Below are 21,746 nucleotides of genomic sequence, written 5' to 3'. Positions count from 1 at the left end.
AAAAAGATTTTCCCCATCTTCCCTATAGGCTCCCTTTACGCCCTGAACGGCCGCAATCAGCTCTGCCCGCAGCCTTCTCTTCTCCAGGCTGAAGTCACCTGGGCAGGGTAGCACAGCTGGCCCTGCACTACCGGAGTCCGGTAGTGCCGTGCAGAAGAAGTGCAGCTAAAAAAGTGCGAGCACGCAAGCAGCCGGGCTGCTCCCAAGGAATCGACTGTGGGTTGACCTCGAAAGTCTGTAAAAGACCACGTGCCAACAGTTACTCCAGCAGGTGAGAGGTAGGCTCTGTGCCCACGTGCTGGCAGAGTGAAGCTGTCCCCTGTCTGTCCCAAATAACGAGAGTGGGAATGGGTTCAGTGTTTGTATCTGGAAAAAAAAAACCTAAGTGACTAAGCCAACCTCATGATTTTGAGAGGACTGAGTCATAACTGAATACTGAAATCCCCAAGCAAGAATCCATTAAATTAATCGCTAATTTGGTCCATATTTTTTTCCTCAAACTACCAAATCCTGCAAAACTCTACTTCAGTTGGAAAGAGAAAGCTTAGCGTGACTGCGAAAGTTGAGGAGAAGGAAAGGAAATAAAGAACTTTGTCTTTGGCTGTTCAGAGAGGAGGTTCACTGACAGCGGGAAGATTCATCCACCTCTCTACGATAAGGACATTTCCCGCTCGTTTTACGAAATGCAACACTTAAAGTGTGCTCGTGACAGTAATGCGCAGGAACATCAGTAAATTATTTTCTGTATCAGCTCCTCGTCCTTTCAGCCGACACACCCTGCTGCCGCTCCCTTTCTTCTGTTTCTAGCGAGTGTTGCTCTTCTGTCCTAAGGCAGAGAGCTAGCAGTGAAAATGGCTGTTTAATATTGAAAGAGAGAAACAAAGAAGGGAGACAAATGGTTAGGCTTTTTGCATACGGCATTTCAAACATCTGAACCCCCCCTCTCCCCTCGGGAGTCTAATTTACAAGGTAAATAACGGAGTGAAAATTCTTACAGAGCTCATGTGGTTGAAGGCAAAATTCCCTTCTGCCCGCTGTACTGCCAAAGTACAGTGACGTTTTTTGCCGGAAAGGCTGCCCTTTCAGATGGCTGAACACGCAAATGAGCACAGTGCCTCCCCCCTGAAAACCAGTTATGTACCAGTGCTGGCCAAAGTTGTAGCTGATGCTGAAAACTGACGTGGGCAGAAAGAACGTCACTGTCTCATAGTTCAGCAACATTTAAAACACCTTCAATTTTATCCTGTTTCATTTATACACTTTAATTGTAAAGTCTGTTAACATCTTGCCACAATATTTTGTAATAATGTAAGTTTTGTAAGTTGTATTGCAAAGCAAGCGTTGAGGAAACTTACCTGCTGGGAAGTGTCCACCTCAGTTCTCTTTTATCATTCAATTTTGCCATTTTTGGCACACCTAACCTAGACCCTGATCTGTTATTTCATTGCTGCTTACTGCATTGCACAAACCAGTTTTATTTTCTTCTATCCTTTATGCCCATGGCTGCGAATTATAGCTCCCAAACAACACGGTGCTTTTCTGATTGTAAAAAAGCAGAGCAGTGCTCTATTTTTCTTCCTGTGTATCCATGTTCTTCAGATTCACAGAGTAATGTTCCTAACAACATGGTACTGACTTAATTATTTTGTGAATTGATCGACAACAAATGAGGTCTGTGGCTATGGAAATAGGAAAGGATCGCCTGGCATTAGCTGGTGAGCTGAATGAACTACTCCAAGTTAGCTGCCTCCCAGTGACTGCTGTAATTGCTCTTATCCTCCTGTGAATGCGACGTGCTTGGGGACAGCTCACCCTGCCATACCACGCTCCCCATGATTTCACTAGATCATGAGACCTGTGCTCATGGCAGTGCCCAGGAGGTGAAGGTTTTACACCTATGACTTTTCTGGAGCCATGGGTGGGACCCACCCATCCATTCTTTCAGCAGGGAAGATCTCACTGCAATGTTGCAGGAACTGGTTGATCGCTGCGGGAGGTGTACGGCTGTCCCTGTAAAGCTTCCTCCTAGTGCTGAGAGCTTCAGGAGCTCTGAAGGCTTTTTCTTCAGAGATGCAGAGCTTTTATCCCAGTAGCTTCTAGGCACAACAAAGGCTTTGCTATTTCTCCAGTCATTCTGGTAATGAGATTCAACTGGGAAGAAAGAGAAAGCAGTCAGCACCATACTGTGTTTCACAGGGGCCAAGACACAGAAAGCCAAGGTGGCTGCTGTCTAGAGAAAAACCAGAAACATTATTTAAAGAACCAGGAGCCTAAGTTACCGTCGCAGCACCAGCCTCGTGCCCATAATGGCACAAAAACAGCGCTGGGGAGGAAGCTCTCTTCACTCCATTGGCATGGTTGCCTACCACAAAGTATTTAAAAGCAGCAGTCATCTTCCTTGCTTGGACCTCAGGGAGGGGCTTCGGCCCGTGGGCCGGTTGGCTCCTTCTATTTTAAATTTTCAATAGAAAGCCAGCCTACTCTAGGTCAACGTCCATGGAGATGTCATCGGCACAGTCTATCAGATCAGCTGCGACAGCGCTCCTCCTGCATAAGGTCCACAGAGACGCCGTGAACTTTGCCGGAGGTAAATCGAACGGTTTTCACAGTGGCCACGGGGGCACAGAAGCTGTTGCATGATGTGGTGCCTGTGAAGATGGAACAGAAGCCACTCGCGAGGTTTTTCCAAAGCCTCAGAGTGCCCTTAGTACTGAAACAAGCTTGCAGAATAAGTTTTGGACTTTCTGTGGCCTAATTTGCGCGGGCCAGCAGCAGGCATCCCAGTGTTTACAAAGGGGAGTTGAGCCAGCAGCAGCACAGGAACTGATATGCGGGTAGAAGCAACGAGCAGAGCAGCACAGGACACCAATATGAGGCGCTGCATTTCAAAAAGGTATTAATGCAAACCTGACTTCAAACTCGGTGTTCCTAAATTTGCTGAAAATTTGTAACAAATAAATTTCATTTGCCAATATAAGGAACTTAAGCATGGGCTAGTTCAAGTTAACCTGAAAGAAATGTGAAGTCTGGGCAAGCCCTTTAGTAGATCATGTGGATGCTCGATTCAATGTGTTCTGTGTTTCAATTATCTGTGCCGACCTTTTGGCTGAATTTGTGACTCATTTGTCCTTATCTTAGATAGAAGCCTTCTCTCTTCTCATGCAATTGTCCGGTTTAGGGCTGCCATCTCAAAAGAACCTGCAAGTCTCTATCTCACCTTCCTTTCACATTCTGTCACCGAACCCATAATGATAAAACCAAAGGCACGTTTTTTTTCCAAAGCTCTTCTGAGCTCCAGAAATAGCCTATGTGGTGCCAAAAGCCGCGTGTGGTATCAGCAAGCCCACTGCTGGGCTGTGCACCTCTCACCTGTACTGAAGTTTCCAGAGGGAGAAGGAAACTGTAAGTGGCTGGAGCTCGCCCGTGCTCCGACTCGCACAGCACAGTGACACAACGTCTCCGTCTGCATGGGGATGGATCTATCCCAACCTGGTCTGAAGAACAACCCAAAGCCGTAAGTTCATGAAGGCATAATTAGCTTCTCACTCATTATTACACTCATGGGAAGAGAACTGAACTATGACAAGAAACTGAAATTAAACTATATGAAGTTCATTGTGCTTTTTTTTTTTTTTTTTTTTTCCATAGGAACTTCTTACTGGTCAGAGCCTCATTAAGACGTATCAGCAAGATAAGAATCACAATTGGAATTGAGACTTTTTTTCCTGCAAGCTAAATTGCTTCTCAAAAAGAGTACTAAAGGTTAAATTATTTATTTAAATTGTCTAGACACGAGACGCTATTGCTTAAGAATACTGAATCCTGAACGGCAGTGTTTGGAAGAAAGCAGTCTGATCTCTTACAGAGAATGACAGACACTCGGGCACATTTTTCTCAATTTAAGATTCCAACTGGAGAACAAAAATATTTCCACCTTATTTCTCAAGCCTTCAAAACAACTGGATCTCATGCCACGGTGTGATTTTTCCACAGGGTATCTCAAGGGATTTATATTATCTAACGTCAGTGCTACAGGCAGCAGCTCCCTGACATGCTGATGCCAAGATACAGGCTTGGAAGTGTGGGAAGAGAAAACCTGAGGGTTGTGGTAGCTGGTTTGTGTCAGGTAAAACGAGCTTTCCTCAGAATTTGGCAATAGGAGCCTTTTTAAAAAATGAGGTAGAGCAGTAGTTATTTTTCCCCAGGGCAGGAAGAAAGAGCTATGCTTCTTGACAAGAAGGAAAATGTTTTACAAAGCTACAGACGAAGGCACTGGCACGTACAGGTGCAGGAGCCTGATTCTCTAAGAGCAGAGACTAGCAGGATACGCTTTTTCTTACTATACCACCTTAATTACTCGCTGAGAGGGCTGTTTGCACTACGAAAATCAAAGTAGAAAACCTTGTATCTCCTTCTATCACCTTAATTACTCGCTGAGAGGGCTGTTTGCACTACGAAAATCGAAGTAGAAATCCTCTCCTCTCATACGCATTCTCCCTTTCATTTTTGCAGAATTCCAGCAGACCCATTTCACCAGGCAGTTCAGCACTCAGGAGCTGAAGTTATTTTCAAGCACGGTGTGCTATCTGCTAACGCTTCCCGAGTGATGAGAAGCCACGTCTGGGTACGCAACATCCAAAATATGACAGGGCACTCCGCCAGACTGCGCTTTTAGCAATGCTTACTACCGTGGGCCTCGCGGGTGCACATGGTAATCATTTCTTCCTTTAATAATGGAAAAATGCTTATGGCAACAGCAGGCACGATACCCCAGTGACCTCTAATAACGTGAGAGATGTCCCGTACTCACCTATAGCCTCTGTTTTTGAAGGGACGATAAATGGACTGGGAAAAATAAAGCTTACTTGGATTGGTACTGAGGTTTTATTTTGCCTATGCAATTAAGTTTAATGCTATGAAGTCATAAACTGTGTTTATCTACTCCCCGTTAAATACCATCTTTGAAACCACTACATAAACTGGCTTGGGTCTTTTGTCATAGCTGCAAAAAGTGTGAAAAGTAATTTCTGACTGTCTGGTTTGGAACATGAGGCAGAAAAGGTGGATTAGCCAAGTAAGTTGGATTTCTACTTCATATTGTTACATTTAGCTTCTGCCTATTAAAATGTTTCCACCATTATCAATGCCACCTAAAAATAGTTACAAAATTACTTCTTTCCAATTTATCAAAAAAGAAAACCTCGATTAAGTCAATACACAAGGCCAACAGTGATGAATACAATATTCTAAACAGGGTTTATTGTTTCCAGACATTAATGTAATACATAAACACATTAAAAGGGGGGATATAGTAACAAGCAACCCATGAACAAACAAAGCAAGCCTTTGAAATTTTTGTTCTATACTTACACATGAAAATGTCCCAAAGAAGTTAAGCAGTTGTCAGTCAACATAGCAAGGATTTCAGATATAAAAAAAATCCAAACAACTCATTAATGAGTTTGTCATAACCAAAATGTTGGTTTGTTTTTTTTTTATTTATTTTTAGGATAAAAAAGAATAACCGTTACCTCATGCAGTGTACAAAGGCTGTAAAACAAATCCATTAATGCAAATGAAAGACTAACTCCTGAGGCTTTTTTCTTTTTTAAACATTGAAAAAACCTCAAGGAGTTTCACAAAATTAATTTCAACTAGTTTTCTTAAATCCTTTCTTAGCACTGAAGAAGAAACCTGTAACTTCCTCGCACTCCAGAAATGTATTCAGTTACCTCTTTCAATACAAGTGTGATCTTGTAATATATATTTAAGACTTCTTTCATTTACCAGAGCTTCAAATGAAATTAAGCGCAAAAATGTTTTCTTAGTGTTTCCCAATTATTGAGGTAAATAGTTGAAAAAATAAAAAAAATAAAAAAAAAAAGGAGGGTAGCAGGATATCAACTGTATGTACACCGGATGGAGGGGGGGGGGAAGAGACCAATCTGAAATACATGGTTACAGTACATAAGGGAGATGTGAAAGAAGGACTGAGGAAGAAGTAACAGCAACAATCAACACTTCCCCAACAGAGCTTTAAACCAAAGCCCTGGAAATCCACTCAGCGGAGAACCCACAGCTGAAAATAAAGCGTGTTTATTAGCACGTCTGGCGAGCTGGACTGTCGGGGAAGAGGCCGCACTACAGACACAATTATAGCCGCCGGCCGGACAATGCTGAGAATGCCAGTGCTGCTCCAACAGCTGCATCGCCTCCCGACCAACGACACGAAGACAAAAAGATCCATCAAATGGTGAGTTCCTGACAGCAACAACGGGGTCACAATTACAGAGCGGTAGCTTCCATAGTAAATAATATAATATATGGCAAACGAGAGACTGAGTTAGCAAAATGTGTTATAAAAAAGTATAAAAGTTGTTTTTAAAAACTTCCTAAAAATTTCTTAATTTGGGAAGGAGGAATATTCATCTGTGGCCTGGCGTTATTACAATAACTGAAGCGGTTGTATCAGATTGCTGGTGATCGACTTCTTGCAAATCAGAAGTGCCTTTTTGTAAAATGCCCCGGGGGTGAATGCCTGAAAGCTGGCCAGACAGTCGGGGAATTTTAATATCTGCAGCAGAATCAGCTGTGTTTGTAGAGGGTGGACTAACACTTGGGTCAGAAAGCTCTTTACTTGGTATGCAGAGGATAGTGTGACACAGAGGATCTCACAGATGATTTTCAAGTTCAGTCCCGCTGTCTGGATCCCAAACACAGTCCTGAGTATATTTATTTTGGGTTTCTTCCTTTTGAACCTGTCTCGTTGGCGAAGGCGTTTGGTTGCATGCCTGATGAGGCATGGCTTCGAGTCCCCGCCAAACCCATCTGAAAAGGCGACTCTCATGGAAAGGCATTTTGAACTTGGGGAGGGGGGGGTAGGGAAGCAAGACGCTGTCCTTCAGGATTACCAAACCCCAATTAATCTTCCTCTGTTAATAAGCTTTTTGACAGCAGACAAGTCTAGTACAGGCCCCTGCTGACACTGGCTACTAGCCATGACCACCGTGAGGCTCGAGTTAAGTGAAGTGGATCCCAGCTTCCACAGCCTGGTAGGGCTGAGGAGGAACATCTTGTGATTCAAGTTCACCTAAAGGATCCTCCTCCTGCCATTTCTCCCCATCGTGACCCTATTCAGCAAACCCCAAACTCACAGTGAGCTCTACCAGTTCCATCTGCTTTGAAGCCCAAGGCAAATTGAACAGTTTCCATCCATCTCTTCAAATCTTTCAAGTCCTTCGACAGATTCCCCCACCGCCCCCTCTCGTTCTGGGCATGTTTTTAAGCCCAAGAAAAACTTGCTGTTATGTTTAGATACGAAAAGTGCCACAAGGGACTCATCTCACCTTTCCCAGATTTCAAAGTTCATGATGCTATCAATTGAAGCCCAAGTCAACCCCATCTGTTGTTTAGCCACACAGTCAGGTCTTCTTAATCTTAAGAGTACAGTGGAGTTATTTGCTCTTCAAGCTGATCTGACCCGCATTCACAAAAAGCAATATTCTCTTTGAACACTCACATGCTGCAGAAATCTGATACTAACAACTCAAGGATGTATCGTAAATGAAATTTAACATTACAAAAACTCAAGATTTACAACATCGAAGATCCATTTCATTTTTTCTTAGCAGTTGCTTCTGAACTCCTTTGAACTGCTCCATAACTTCAAACCAGACACTTACTGCTCTGCCTCCTCCCCCTGACATTATCATCTCAGCCACAGATTCAACCTTATTTTAAACACATCAATACAATATGATGTACGTGGAAATGCCATGAACCACAGAAGAGTAAGCCTTAACATTCAGGAGAGCAGCATAACCTCTCTTGCCGCATCATCCCTTCTGTAGTAGGAAGGGGGGTTTATTGGTGTCTTTTGTTGTTTTTACCTTAAACATGAGCTTAATCCAAAACCCACATTCAACTGTACATCTTCTGAGGCTTCAGAAAATGCCTTCCCCCCTCCCCCCGCCCTTTAAAAAGAAAAAGAAAGAATCAAGGTTATATAGAAATGATTAAATACAAGGTCCTTTTGGAGTCCACCATCCAAGGGTGGTTATCCAGAAGTAGTCATCTCCCTCGATCTTGATGTTTTTTTGTTTTCGTCTTTTTCTTTCTGTCCTCAGTTTTGGGTTTCAATGCACAGACACATGCAGACACACCAGCAATCGCTTTGGGTAAGTCCGTTCCTTTGTACCACTTGTTCTTCTCCTTATCATAAACCTGGACTGTTTTGGAGAAGACCGTTTCTTCCCAGCTGTAGCCTCCGAGGATATAAATCTTGCCTTCCCAAACTGCCACCCCTGACTCGCTGTTTGCTTGCAACAGCGGAGCCACTCTGGTCCACTGGTTACACTGAGGGCTGTACGACTCCACGCTCAGAATGTCAAAACGAGCCATGGTTTCTATGTTGTCATCGCTGCCACCAATGGAGTAGATATTGTCCTGTAAGGTGCACATGCTGTGCCACCCTCGGGCGGTGATCATCGGCCTCTTCTCCTCCCAAACATCCGTGCGGTAATCGTAACACAGCAGGTTTTTTCTGTAGGGGCCAATTTGGTAATCATGGCCACCCGAAATGTACACAAATTCCTTGTAGACTGTTCCAGCATGGCCGTAGGTGAACCTAGGATGGGCAAACAAAGACGATCCCACTTAGTACTTACGGATTTTGTCAAGCTACACAAGCATTCAACAAGGACTGGCACCAAAGAAGAAAATAAAGAGTAACTAGAGACAGAAGAATCCCTAATCCTGTTAGTTACCCAGTAACTATTCTCATTCATACGGCTTCACCCTGCGCTGCAGAGTGCTCAGGTACCACAATCACTTTTTAAGGCATCCTTTTCATACCTGGTCGCTACAGAGCGCTAAGGTATGACAATCCCTTTTTAAGGCATCCTCTACAGTGTGTCATACAATAGAAGTAACCCATCCTGCTCTAGTTTCCATGGCCTTCACTCCCATTTTCCTGCTCCAGTGCTTGGGTTGGATCAGTCTGAAAGGGCCAGAGAGGAAAAAATCCACATCTCAGCAAGGGTTTCTATGACAGAAAGAGGAAATAATCATGATACCTCTCAGGCTTACCAGTAGCGATTAACCAAGAAAAATCAACAAGAAAACTACTACTGCCTTCCCCTTGCACAGCTTCAGGATCATGAATCCCATTTCTTACCCACTAGTGTTCACAGCCCAGTTTATCTGCAGTCATGATACATGTAGTGTCCTCTTCATGAGCTATCATCTGCCCTACCACTTCGGCTATACGGGTGATAACTTCTTTGTCACCCCAAGACAAGGCAACAGACCTCAGTCAATCAGAGACCAGAGTCCATGTTGGAAATAAGACAAAATGAGATGGCAGAACCAACATGATGCACGCTGTTTCCACAGGGCAGAGAGAAAACACAACAACCCCACGCAACGCTACAGGCTTGGGGAAGAGTGGCTTGAAAGCTGCCCGGTGGAAAAAGACCTGGGGGTACTGGTTGACAGCCGGCTGAATATGAGCCAGCAGTGTGCCCAGGTGGCCAAGAAGGCCAATGGCATCCTGGCTTGTATCAGGAGTGGTGTGGCCAGCAGGAGTAGGGAAGTGATCGTGCCCCTGTACTCAGTGCTGGTGAGGCCGCACCTTGAATACTGTGTTCAGTTTTGGGCCCCTCACTACAAGAAAGATGTTGCCTTGCTGGAACATGTCCAGAGGAGAGCCACAAAGCTGGGGAGGGGGCTGGAGCACAAGGCTTATGAGGAGCAGCTGAGGGAGCTGGGGGTGTTTAGTCTGGAGAAGAGGAGGCTGAGGGGAGACCTGATCGCCCTCTACAACTGCCTGACAGGAGGCTGTAGCGAGGTGGGGGTCGGCCTCTTCTCCCTGGTAAGAGGCAATAGGACGAGGGGAAATGGCCTGAAGTTACGCCAGGGTAGGTTTAGGTTAGACATTAGGAAATTTTTTCAATGAAAGGGCTGTCAAGCACTGGAGCGGGCTCCCCAGGGAAGTGGTCGAGTCCCCATCCCTGGAGGGATTTAGAAGCTGGGCAGATGAGGTGCTTAGGGACATGGTGGGATGGCAGGGTTAGGGTAACGGTTGGACTTGATGATCGTAATGGTCTTTTCCAACCTAAATGATTCTATGAATCTGATTCTAAGACCCCTTTGATCAGCTATAATAAAGCCACTACAAACCTAATTCTTGAGGCTGCTCTTAACTTCACACTAGGATATTCCTGACCAAACCCCTTTAAGCTCTTAGAAGTGGAATGCTAAGGTGAGGAACAGCCTCAGCTTCTTTGACCATACCCTTCCTGCACATGCCTTTTTCTCCGCTTTCAGGTGTGGGGGATGCCAGAAGATGTAGCTGCAGCACCAGCCACAGCGAACTGGCTCACACACCAGTACAAAGAGCCCAAATGATTTAATACCCATAGGGCTGCAGAGCGATAGACTCATCACGCTGCACTCAAGAGCCTCTGCTACCATCCTTTGTAGTCAAGGACTCAAGACAACTCAACCTCTACGGCAGACAAAAATACATTAGCATTACTTTAGCCTGGAATGCTTTTGAACCATGCCCGGACATGCTAGAAACTCAATGGGGATAGAACCTTGAGCTGTTTTTATTTCACATGGTAATAGTTTCTCTCAGCTACACAAACGGTATCATAACTTCTTCCACACACCTAAGTGCCAAGCACTTTTGTGCCAAGGGAAAAGGTGGAATAGAAAAGAAAACCCGCATTTACCCTGAAAGCACAACACTTCTGAGAAAAGCTAAAGATGTTTATTATTCCAGATGCCTACCAAAGCTTCTGATCCCTGACCAGTGTCTGAATCAGATATATTAACAGGCTCCTGCTACAAGAAACAGAAAAATCCTTGACACACTTGGCCTAAGAATGCTGAGTGACCAGGACAAAGGTCTTCCAACTACAGGGGCTGGAGCACCACCATCCCTGGAGACCTTGCAGAGATGGCTTCAGAACTGTACTGCTTCTTAGCCACTCAGGAAAAAGAAAGAAAGAAAAAGAAAAAAAGAAAAAGAGAGGACTAAGGCACAGCTATGAGACTTTATCCAAAAAGGCAACTCAAAAATTCTGCAGCTCACAACCTGCCTAACCATGGAAGTGTATAACTCATGCTCAGTGCTTCTGGTTGACATGAAATACCCTGAGCACATGCACTCCAGTTTTTGCACCTGCCCAGAAACACCACGGCAGGTACAGTGTACACAGATGCTGCTCTACCTTCTTTGTGGTCTCTTTACGGACAAGAACTGGGAGCGTAGGTCTCCAGTGGCACCCGGTCTGGTTGCTAGAGCCTTTGCTTCTCTAGACACACAGGAATGGGTCTTAAAAAGCCGACTACCTGTCTGGGAAGTGGGATGGACAACATGAATTCATTTCCCTTCTCAAACTGCACTGGATTTCAAGCCCACATCTAACCAGCAAGCTACCTGGAGGACGTACAGGGCGCTCCACTGTGGAGGTAGCATCAGCTAACAGATAGTTTTGAGGAGTCAGAAGGAGAAGAGCGCAATGACACCGAATCCTACGCAAAGCCCAGGATTACTGTACTGCTGACAGCAATCACATTACATTCAGCATTTGAGAAAAAAAAAAAAAAAAGACTGAGTGACTTTTGGAGAAGTAGGCTAAATGTTTTCCTACACTAACCGAGAGGTTGAATTCTCTACAGGTAAGCAAGCGATAGACATTTTCTCTCAAGCACATGCAAGCAGTCTAGTGTAGACAGCTACAGAAACCCCCCTGATGCTTTTCTTTTTGCCTCAATCTATGTCGAGTGAACAGCAATAGCTGCAAGAGTAATTTGAGAAGCAATCATATCTGAAGCATCAAATCAACCATCGATCTGTTATTTTCCAATATAGGGAGATTACCTGTTGAAATACGCTACCGGTGTTTCCCTTTGCCTGACTTCTGAAAAGCTCATCTAAAATTGCACATACCCTGCTTCACATTAATAGAAAACGGCATGAAATACAATGCACAAATTGAAAACAATCGGTAAGAATCCTTTCTGCGAGTCCTGTGGTTTAAACACGGGCGTTTCTAAATGTGCAACAGAAGACGACACTTCAATACAGTGGGTCCAGGCATCCTCCAACTGAAAGCATCAAGCGTTTTGGCAGCGTTTGCTGTAAGAGTGGCCAGAAAAAAAAGGAGGCAGGCATTAAGGAGAAAGAAGTTTCAATTCAGAACATTTGTTAGAGCCAGCTGCTGATTTCGAATGACTTACCTAGATAGAATGCTGCAGAAATTACAGTGTCTGACACAGTAACACCATTCACTGACTGCTGGGAAATCCACCGTTTATTTGATTGAACAAAAGAACACTTGGCCTAACTCAATGAAGCTTTGGAATCCCCTACTCCAACCAAAGTCCAGGTGAGCTGTGGTTGCTCTGAGTCTCGGTGTCCACCTGTTGCAATCCTGTGAGATTATTCCTGACACAACTAGCAGAGCAGATACCATCATCCGTTAACCTGTTCCAACACATTTCCTCATACAACTGCTTTCAGTTGTTCTGCCAAACTTTAACCTAGGGCCACTCAATTAATTTCACTGATGTCTGCAGCAGACTTTTTCGTGGTCTGCTCAAGATGAGAACACGTTGCACCAACTTCTGCTCTGCCAAGCTTGTCAGCCACTGCCGCTCCCTTCCAGGCTAGAAACTATGGCAGCAACTGCTCCCCAAGAGCCTGGGAAAATGGTGAAAAAAAAAAAATATAGGACCTCTCTGAAGAATGGGAAAGGTATCCAACAACCAAGGACCCTAATGAGAGTCAGGCAAAATTCACTTGTAGCAAACTTGGACCAGGTCCACCCTTTAGATAGCTTGGCTGAAGTTTTCCATGTTAAGCATCTGCCTCAAGAGGCTGTGTTTTCTTCTTCAGTAAGACAGAATTATTTCAGTCAAAACAGCTCAGCTCCTTCCAAGAAAGTGGTTAGGGAAAACAACGTGTTGTTTTGACCACGTTGGGGTGGGGGGAAGAAGAGATTAAAAAGAGCTTGCAAAGCCCTTCCTCAGAGGAGCATGACTGTGCCTGTGTACAGCAACACGGACGAGGATTTGGCAGCGGGCAGGAGGCGTGCGTGCTCAAGGACGCAACCATTGCCTTTCCCCTGAAAATCTCCACATGCATGGCAAGCTATAACCCTTGGGAAGAAAAAAAAAAAAAAAAACACCATAAAACCATTTTCTGCACGTTCAGAGTAGAAGCTTTAACAAATATAAGCCCACGTGGCTCAAATGGAACTACGCAAGCCTACACCCCAGAATGACCTCAACATGTGCCTATCGCTCCAGGGAATGGCCTTCCAGGCAGCTGCTGGCTTTGAGCAGTCAGAAACAACAGCAGAGCTGCGGGCAGGGAGCCTGCTCCTGGTGGCCGTGTACCCAAGAGGACAAAAAAAAAAACCCCAAACGTTTTCCCTTCAGAGGGAAGAAGACAGAAAAATGCAGGGAACAAGGCAGCTACGTTGGGCCAGGTTGCCCGATCAGGCAAATGAGGAAGCAGAAGATTGGAGCTTCTGATTTCTTCTCCATGAGGAAAAAAACTTTGCTGCTAGAATAGGGCTGGGAAAGATGTTATTTGGGTAAAAACAGTAACGAAAATCCATCTGAGGAACAAAAGCATGCGGTGGGGAGGGAAACAGAGATGAGATCAAGAGTATGTTGAAGGGAAGATAGGAATACACAGACGGAACGGTAGCTAGCACGCTTTCTTCTGGTCTTGAACAGATCACAACATTCTCTCTCATCCTTCCTCAGCTGTCAGCAAATCCATCTGAAGTACCTCAGGGAAGGGCTGCTCAGATCCCTTCCAGCAGCCACCCACACCCGCCAGAGCCACATCTCTCCGAGCGCAAGCAGCGTTCGCTTGCCCCTGCTTTCAGAAGGCTTCTTTCTGTTGTCCACCTCTGTGCCCATTTTTGCCTTTTGCAGCCTGCATAAAGTTCTCTCAAGTTTATTCCTTCTGTGCCGAAGAACGGTTGTTGCAAACAACACACTGCCCTATGGAAGAGCCCTCCAAAAGGAGAAGGAGGACTGAAAAGACAGAAAATCTGAAGGTAGTAAGCATCTATTAAGATCTACCTAAAGCCATATTCCCATGCGAGAGGGCAGCTACATGGAAAAGTGGGAAACCATCTAGTTCACTACCAGCTGCACAAACGGCCGAGCTGGCACAAGGGACAGTTAGCATGGGACGAGGACAGAGCAGGCAGGAAGAGAGGACACAGAACTATTTTTTGGGGATGCAGCGACAACTTGAAATAGTCGCTGTCGCCTAACCCTGCAGTTGAGCAACCAGCTAAAGTCAGCGTAAGCCAGGTCTACCCCATAAGGGGGACTTTTACCTAGTCCAAGCAGATCAGCCAGGCAATCTAATAAAAAATTAACCCCCCCCCCCCCGTCAAAGTTCACTTTTAAATGCTGCAGCTGCAAAATTCCCAAAGCCAACACACAGGTAGCAGCAGGAACATGCAGAAAACCTGCCCCTTTTTGCACCGCTTACAGTCTGCAAGCTTCCCCGGGACCGCTTATATGCTGGGACAAAAATATCCATACCGGTTCTAAGGTGTTTTTCTAACTACAAACAAGGTAGTCAGGTCCCATCTACATTTCTTTGCAAAATGTTAAAAGGAAAAAAGAAAAGCTGTGCTACGATTTCTGTGAGATGTTACCAGGACCTCACAGGTCACCCCAATAAACAGAAAGGCTTAGGAACTGAAGATAACACTCATACACAGCTTCCCAGGAACGACTGTGGTGTTTAGCCCCAACTGCTAGATCTGCCTGTGCGAGCAGAAATCAGATGGAAAAAAGCATCCTGCTTCTGAAGAGCACTCGAGCCCAGCTGTTAGCCTGGATCAGACTCGCATTGCAGCACCTACCCAAAATAGAATTGGGCAACAGGCTTCTGCGCCTTCACTGGCTGCCTACGGCTCCGCAGCTCTGCAGCTAAGGGAATAAGGGAAAAAACACTCTAAAATCAAATTGCAAGCATCTTCTTCGTGACGCTGCTAAGAATGCAAGCACTGCTGCTGAAGCTGCAGGTTTCAGACGTCACAAAAATCACCACCCGTATAACCAATGTAATTCCCATGAATGTGAAATATTACTGAATCTGAATAGCTGTTTGTGAATGAAACGCTACCATACCACCCGTATGAAATCACCACTCAGAGGTGATTCACACCACTAGCAACGTCCTGTGCTGCTGTTACAAGAACAGCTGCGGTACTAAAGCCTCTCAACAGCAGAGCAGCTAAGTTTTAACTCAGTCTGAGAGAAAGAGAGGTCAGATTTGCCAGGGTTATCTTCTTGCAATACAGGTAAACGTGGTTTATCTGCAGCAGCCAACCTGAGCAGCCCAACAGAGAGAAATATCTTACAAGGAAAACAATCACACCAAGGTGACAAAGTAAGGCCAAATAAATTATAAAAGCCTTTGATCCAGATCTAAACAGTGCCACTGATAAGATTCAACTCCAAGCGACCTCAGGAAAAATATTTTAAGAACAGTAGAGCAAAATTACAAGAGCTCTCCCTCCCATCCTTCAGACATACCTCAGGACAAAAATTAAAACCAGTCAAGCTGACGTGAGGCAGGCTGCCTGGAAGAGATGGTTGCTCAAATACCAAATGCCGATATGGTTTGTTACTGGCTGATACCATGTTGGTTATATATCCCCTTGCCTCCCTTCTAGGGACACCCACTCATCAGCTGAAGCTCCCTTTACTACCGTTCTTCAAACACAGGATAACTTTCCAAACATCTCTATTACCTGGGCAAGCCTGCAATATAGGACCACGAATCCTTCTGAGGACTGTAGGTCTCAACGGAAGAAAGTGCCCCGTTTTCATTCCTGCCACCAACAGCTACCAGCATGTCGGTAATAGCTCCCAGGTAGAAATCTACACGGCGCTGTCTCATGGAGGCAACCTGTCAAAAAAAAAAATAAAATAATAACACGCTGACATCTATAATGTCTGCTAAGCAAGCTGACTTCAGGTATATTCACATCTGAGGACAGAATCGTTGCGACTTCCCATTTATTTGGAAAGGAGAGCCACAGGGTTTGACCATGATATTCGTAAAATACTTTTGTTTTTCTGCAGTAGCATGTTACATTGCATTAATTTTCAAAAAAAGGGGACACCAGGAAGCATCTAAGAGACAGGTTACTCTATAAATGTTTGTGTTACATGGGCCTCCTTCCAAAACTCTACAAGGAACATATATTGGAATCGCTCAAAACCACAACTGAACCATGCAGGATGATTGGTTCATACGGGAACCCGCACTGGCCGCGGGGCTTTACAGCAGGACTGGAAGTGAATAACTTGTTCTAAGAGACGTTTAGCTCAGACATTTGACAAGCAGCAGAGACATTTTCTGTTTACATCAGACCCATTTTTTTGATTTAGTTATATGTGCTACTGCTTGAGAAAGATGACCTAAGCAATCACCTCCGTAAGCCCGTTCTAGCATTAGTCCCCAAAGTAATCTCAAGAGCTGCAGGTGGATGCTGACCAGGAATTTCACAGATGAGATGCCCAGATCCCAAGGGAAGCTGAAAATCTGTCCCAAACACTTTTGCTGTGTGTGTAACCTAGGCATTCCCTCAAAGGATTCAAGTAGCTGCTTTTTCAACTTAAACAACTTGTTATTTCCATTTGCAAGGGTTGCTATGTCGGCGATTCTAATGAGCCCTCTCCTTCCACCAAAAAGAAGAAAACATTCTAAACATTAAGGACTTTAAACAGAGAAATAATACAGCTTAAGTCTCACCTTTATCCACTGGTTACAGCGGGGATCATACCTATATAGGAGATTTGAAGCTGCATCCCCTCCATTGTCTCTTGAAAAGCTGCCTCCGGCTATGAAGATGAAGCCTCCCAAGACTGCAACGCAGTGGTGACTTCGTCTGGCTGGGAGAGGGGTTTCTGCTACCCACTGCCCCTTTCTGATGTCCAAGAAGCAGGTATCATCACTCAGTTCCAGGCACCGCTCCGAAACCTCCCCGCCCACAAAGAGGAGCCTTTCCTCGCAGGTCCGCAGGGCCGTCCGCTTGTTTTGCAGCACCGGCTGAGCCGTGACGTTATTGTGATAGTTCACTGCCTCCTCTATAAACCCCTCACAGTTTGCTTCTTTGGGAAGAAGAGAGCAGACAGCAGGCTTGACTCGATGGAGGAGATCGCTTTTAGGTATCAAGGGAAAATGAATGTTATCCAGAACCTGGTAAGCCTCATTCTCCCTTTCTGGGTACTGAGTAAGCCACTGCAAGGCAGCCTGCAGCAAGTCGTGCTCGCACTCCTGCTGCACGTTGCTGCTGTCCAGGTATTGGCATAACTTCTGCAAGGAAATGTTCTGCAGGAAGTCCGGGGTGAAAGACAGCGTGCCGAAATTCTGCAAGATGAAAGAATCAATGTAGGAGTCAAGGCGCTTCAGGTTGTAAATAGAGGCAAGCTCTTGCAGGTACAAATAGTTCTCCTCGCTGACTTCGTTCTCCAGATACTCGCAACAGAAGTCGACCACCTTCCAGATCTGCAGCAGGTGAGCCGTTTCGAGCACGTAGTCGATGTTGCCTCCATCTAAAGACAGCTCACTGCCATAAAGGAAATCCACCACAGCCTTGAGACCAATATACGAGGCTCCAAAAAGTTCGACCTCTTTTTGGTGAGCTTCTCGCATACCAATGGTGAACATAGAGTTGAAGTAGTCACTGCAAACAGCGAGGAGGTTCCGATGGGCAGGGACTCTCTGTTCATCCACCACGAGGACAATGTCACAGAAGAGGCCTCGGTGCCTCTGCTCGTTCAGGCTCTGAAGAACCAGACTAGAGTGGTCATCCCACCTGTACACCTGGAAGAAACAAACCGGGTCAGGCAGACGTTATCTCCACCAAGATAAATTTCAGGGCGCACAAAGTGCTTTCCCCTTAGATGTAGCCATACACAAGAGAGAGAAAGCTCACTTGTGTCGCACATTTGTAATAAATTCTGACTTGAAACAGTTGGCAACCAACATAGTATGAGCCCAAGCCCCTCACCCTCACTTTGAAAGGCCTAGGCAGACTTTTACTGCTTCCCACTCCCCTTTTTCTTTTATAATTTACTCCTACCTCCTCCACAATACTGCATCCAAACCTCCTCCCTGATGATTTATACTGGCACGATTTTCTGAAACTCTTCCACTCATTGTCTTCGAGACATCTTCCTGACATTTTCCTTTCTTACTTGTCCCTCAAGTGACTCCTTACAGAGTTCTTCTCAACTAAGCTACTTGCTAAACCTTTCCAGCGGCAGACACACGCAGCAGTACGCCAAATCTCCATTCAGCCCATGTACTGTTTGGGCTAGTGCTTACCTGACAGCTACCCCCTTCCCCTTAAATCTCTTCAGAACTCTGCATTTCTAAGCTTTTTAGGGTAAAATCCCTCTCTTTCTTTCCGTATTATTCCAGGCACACACACTGCATTCAAAAATAATAGCTGCTTATTTATGTGCAAAGCCACGCATGTGGATAACTTATTCCCATCAGACTTCTACTTGCTTCCAGAAGCTGGGGTAGTTTTTGTTTTAATGAATACGACTAAACATTTTTATTTTAAAGAAAGGGGAAAATGCCCTCAGAATATGTCCGTTAAGTGCTCTTCTGGGATCCCTCTGCTCCAGACATTCTTCCCACCACTCTGTACGTGCCACAGAGCTTTTGAGGCAACCAGCATTGGCCTCTTTCTCACAGACTGGCGTTACCAGTCTTAAGAAGAACCAAAATGGAAACGTTCTGTTACCCCGGCGTGTCCTGCAGAACACGTACTGAAGGGGCTGGTCACCCCAGTATGTCAAGCGACGCAGCCTTCAGGACCATCCTTCCGGAGGAATGGAATGCTTGATGGTACAGTCAGCTACCTTGTGATCTCTCTTAATAAAAGCCAGGTTAAGTTAAATGCAAATACGTAACTTTAATTACCAAATCCAAAACAGGCAGAGTCGCAGAGCCTGTAAGAACATGCAAGAGAAATGCAAGGTGGTAGAAGGGAAGCACGTCTTGATATCGTACCCAAGTTAGCGCTGAACAGAGCCTGGGTCTTGCCCAGTTCTACGCCCTCAGACTGCATTCCCAGAAGTGACACCCTGAAAATGTGTCTCAGCCTGTATCTGCATTGAAAACAGTCACACGGGTGACCTTGGGTCTCTTCGAGCCTCTCAGGCAGTCAACCTTGCCTTCACCAAACCATTGCTTCTGCTAGAAATCCGACCGATCCGTGGCTTTCCTGCTTTCCCAAACAGAAAGCCCACGATGACTGCTGCCTGGCTAAGCCACGAACTGGTTGGTTAAATCATGCTGAGACAACCCCTCTACTCACCTGGATGGGAAAGGTTCAAGTCCTAGAGCCAAGTTTTTTTCCCCTGCACACCACCCTCACTCTAGATATACGCACTCTGCGGACGTAATTTGGCAAGGCTGCTTTTACACGATGAGATAACCAGGACTAACGCACGCAGCTCACCACTGTCCAGACGCGATGGCAGCCGAGCACCCTGAGCTAACGCCAACCTGGGGAGCCTGGCCTCCCACGTCTGCCCTTTAGCAGTCGGTGGCGTAGCGACAGGCAGCCTGCCAAAGGTGAGACCCAAATTAATAACCAAACGCGCTGCTCTTAGCCTGATATCCCAGCGGCTTCCCTTTAGTTTTGCTTACGCTCTTTTCTAAACAACGGAGCCCAAGCTGCCAAAAAGCCTTCTGTAACTTTGTACGTGCAAGTGTGCAGCGTTAAACCAATCTAAGTGAAGATGCTTCAATAATTATAAGCTTTCTGGGCCAAAACTCTTTAATTTGCCTTATACTCATTGCCTCGTCATATCTCTGAACTTAAAAGGGATCTGTGGCATAGAGAACAAAGTAACTTCCACTGAGGAGTAAAACTGCTAGAGATCTGTAGCAGATGAAAATATGGGTTTTAAGGACCGTAAAGTATTTTATCTTCATTTTTCTGAGGTTGAGAAATGCTGATATCATACAGGAGCCCAAGTGGAGACCAAGGGATGGAGAAGGTGGGAAGAAGAATAAATGCATAAATAAATACACTGCACATCTGGGGCAACTCTGCTAAAGGACAGTGGATGAACCGGCGATAACCGACATCTTACAGCACCCTCTTCTGAACCAGACTGATGGGGGACAGTTATTGGATTAAACCAAAAACATGTTCCCTCCTGTCTCCGTAAACTGGCTGATCATTTCCCCCTAATATTCTCTAATACCACCACGGTGCATAACAAGATTACACCAGGATATAAGATTTGCCAGAGGTCCCTATTTACTTAGCTGGCTGTCGAGTCAGCAGCATAATCCTGGCTGCAAATACGGCTGACAACTGGTACTCCTAAAATCCTTGTTGCCATGTAGAACTGCCGCTGCTACTTCAGAAATCAAGCACAAAATCATCACGTGTGGCGTTGGCTGGACTCAGAATATGTTAACACATTTCAGCCACTTAGCAAGTTCATTCGTTCAGTGAGCAACTACCAGCAGCTGAGCGCTGCACATTTCAAAAGTAAGACTAATTTTATACTAAACATGGAACATCTTTCTCAAGCTATTTATATTCCGTAGAACAGCTTTAGCGTTATCTAGTAATTCCAAGTTTAACAGATAGTGACAGCTGCTGCCTAAGCAAGAAAATAAAACAATGCTGTCGAGTTAATTAATTTTTCATGTGATGAATTATTATTACATTCAGACGGAACCATTTTAAATGGTAGACAGGATCAGCAACTCAGGGAAAGATTACATTGGTAGGGATGTATTTAAAAACGAGTCCTATTTATCTTTCATCAATTGCATTAGAGCAGTATTTTAACAACTTTCGGATTCGAAGATCCGATTTCTTTCAGATGGTTAATGCAGTACCACTGCTCGTCAGGGATGCAAAAGAGAAGGAGATCCGCCTCATTCAACTTTGATAAGACAACAGTGATACAGGCACTGAAAAGTTCCTCCCTTCTAGCTGCTGTTGGCAGGACAAGGGACTTGCTCTGCAGCATCTGTAACCCGGTGCTCGCACCAGAACGGAAAAGCGGTTTTCACAGGTATGAAACAAAGCGAACATCAGCATTACAGCCGATATTAACATCTCCTGAATCTTAGGTCAACATCCTGACGGACTTCTCTGGATTCCCAACTAAAATCACTGTGTTTGTGCAGGCAGAGATGCTGCACAAAGAAAATAACCTCACGAACCCAAGGAAACATCTCGAGTTCACTGCAACAACCACTGCTTGCAGGACCAAGGCTCCGGTCTTGTACAAAACAAAGGCTGAATCTAAAAAGTAATCCCAGCTTTGCTTCTGCAACTACCATGGATTTTATGAGATGGATCAGTACAAAAAATTCCCCAAATAACCACAATGCATTTAATGACTGAATTTTTGGTGTAGAGAAAATACTGTGCTGGGATGATGTGGGTTTCTTTTTTAAGTTACGAATCACGATGAGCAGACGCCCATTTGCTGCTGCCTTTTTTTTTTTTTAATCCTTAGGTAGCAACTTCTTCTATGAAAAATATTTGAGCAGGTCGACCACCGTTTTCACACCTCTTTTGAAAAGCTCGGAATATTCGCATTCCTCCAGAACAGTCCATCTGAAGGAGAGCCTTTACACCCCTTCTCCTTATTTCTGTAACTCGCTTTTTTTTTTTTTTGTTTTTTTTGTTTTTTTC

General features: G+C 45.0%; 1 protein-coding gene across 1 annotated transcript in view; it reads right to left on the bottom strand.

Annotated features, from left to right (window-relative positions):
* Nucleotides 1-5,969: 5,969 nt before the first annotated feature.
* The window catches only part of KLHL36 (kelch like family member 36), an 18,442-nt gene continuing 2,665 nt past the window's right edge, over nucleotides 5,970-21,746 (bottom strand). The window contains exons 2-4 of the mRNA XM_009647211.2: nucleotides 16,811-17,884; nucleotides 15,804-15,961; nucleotides 5,970-8,626 (exon numbers count right to left, since the gene is read on the bottom strand). Coding sequence (XP_009645506.1) covers nucleotides 8,071-8,626; nucleotides 15,804-15,961; nucleotides 16,811-17,884 — 1,788 coding nt within the window. The 3' untranslated portion in view covers nucleotides 5,970-8,070. The remainder of the gene's footprint in view (nucleotides 8,627-15,803; nucleotides 15,962-16,810; nucleotides 17,885-21,746) is intronic.

The sequence above is a fragment of the Egretta garzetta genome, unplaced genomic scaffold, assembly GCF_000687185.1.
Source record: "Egretta garzetta isolate BGI_Z169 unplaced genomic scaffold, ASM68718v1 scaffold39, whole genome shotgun sequence".
Taxonomy (NCBI): domain Eukaryota; kingdom Metazoa; phylum Chordata; class Aves; order Pelecaniformes; family Ardeidae; genus Egretta; species Egretta garzetta.
Note: the sequence above shows the minus strand (reverse complement) of the source record. Positions and strands in the feature narration are given on the sequence as shown.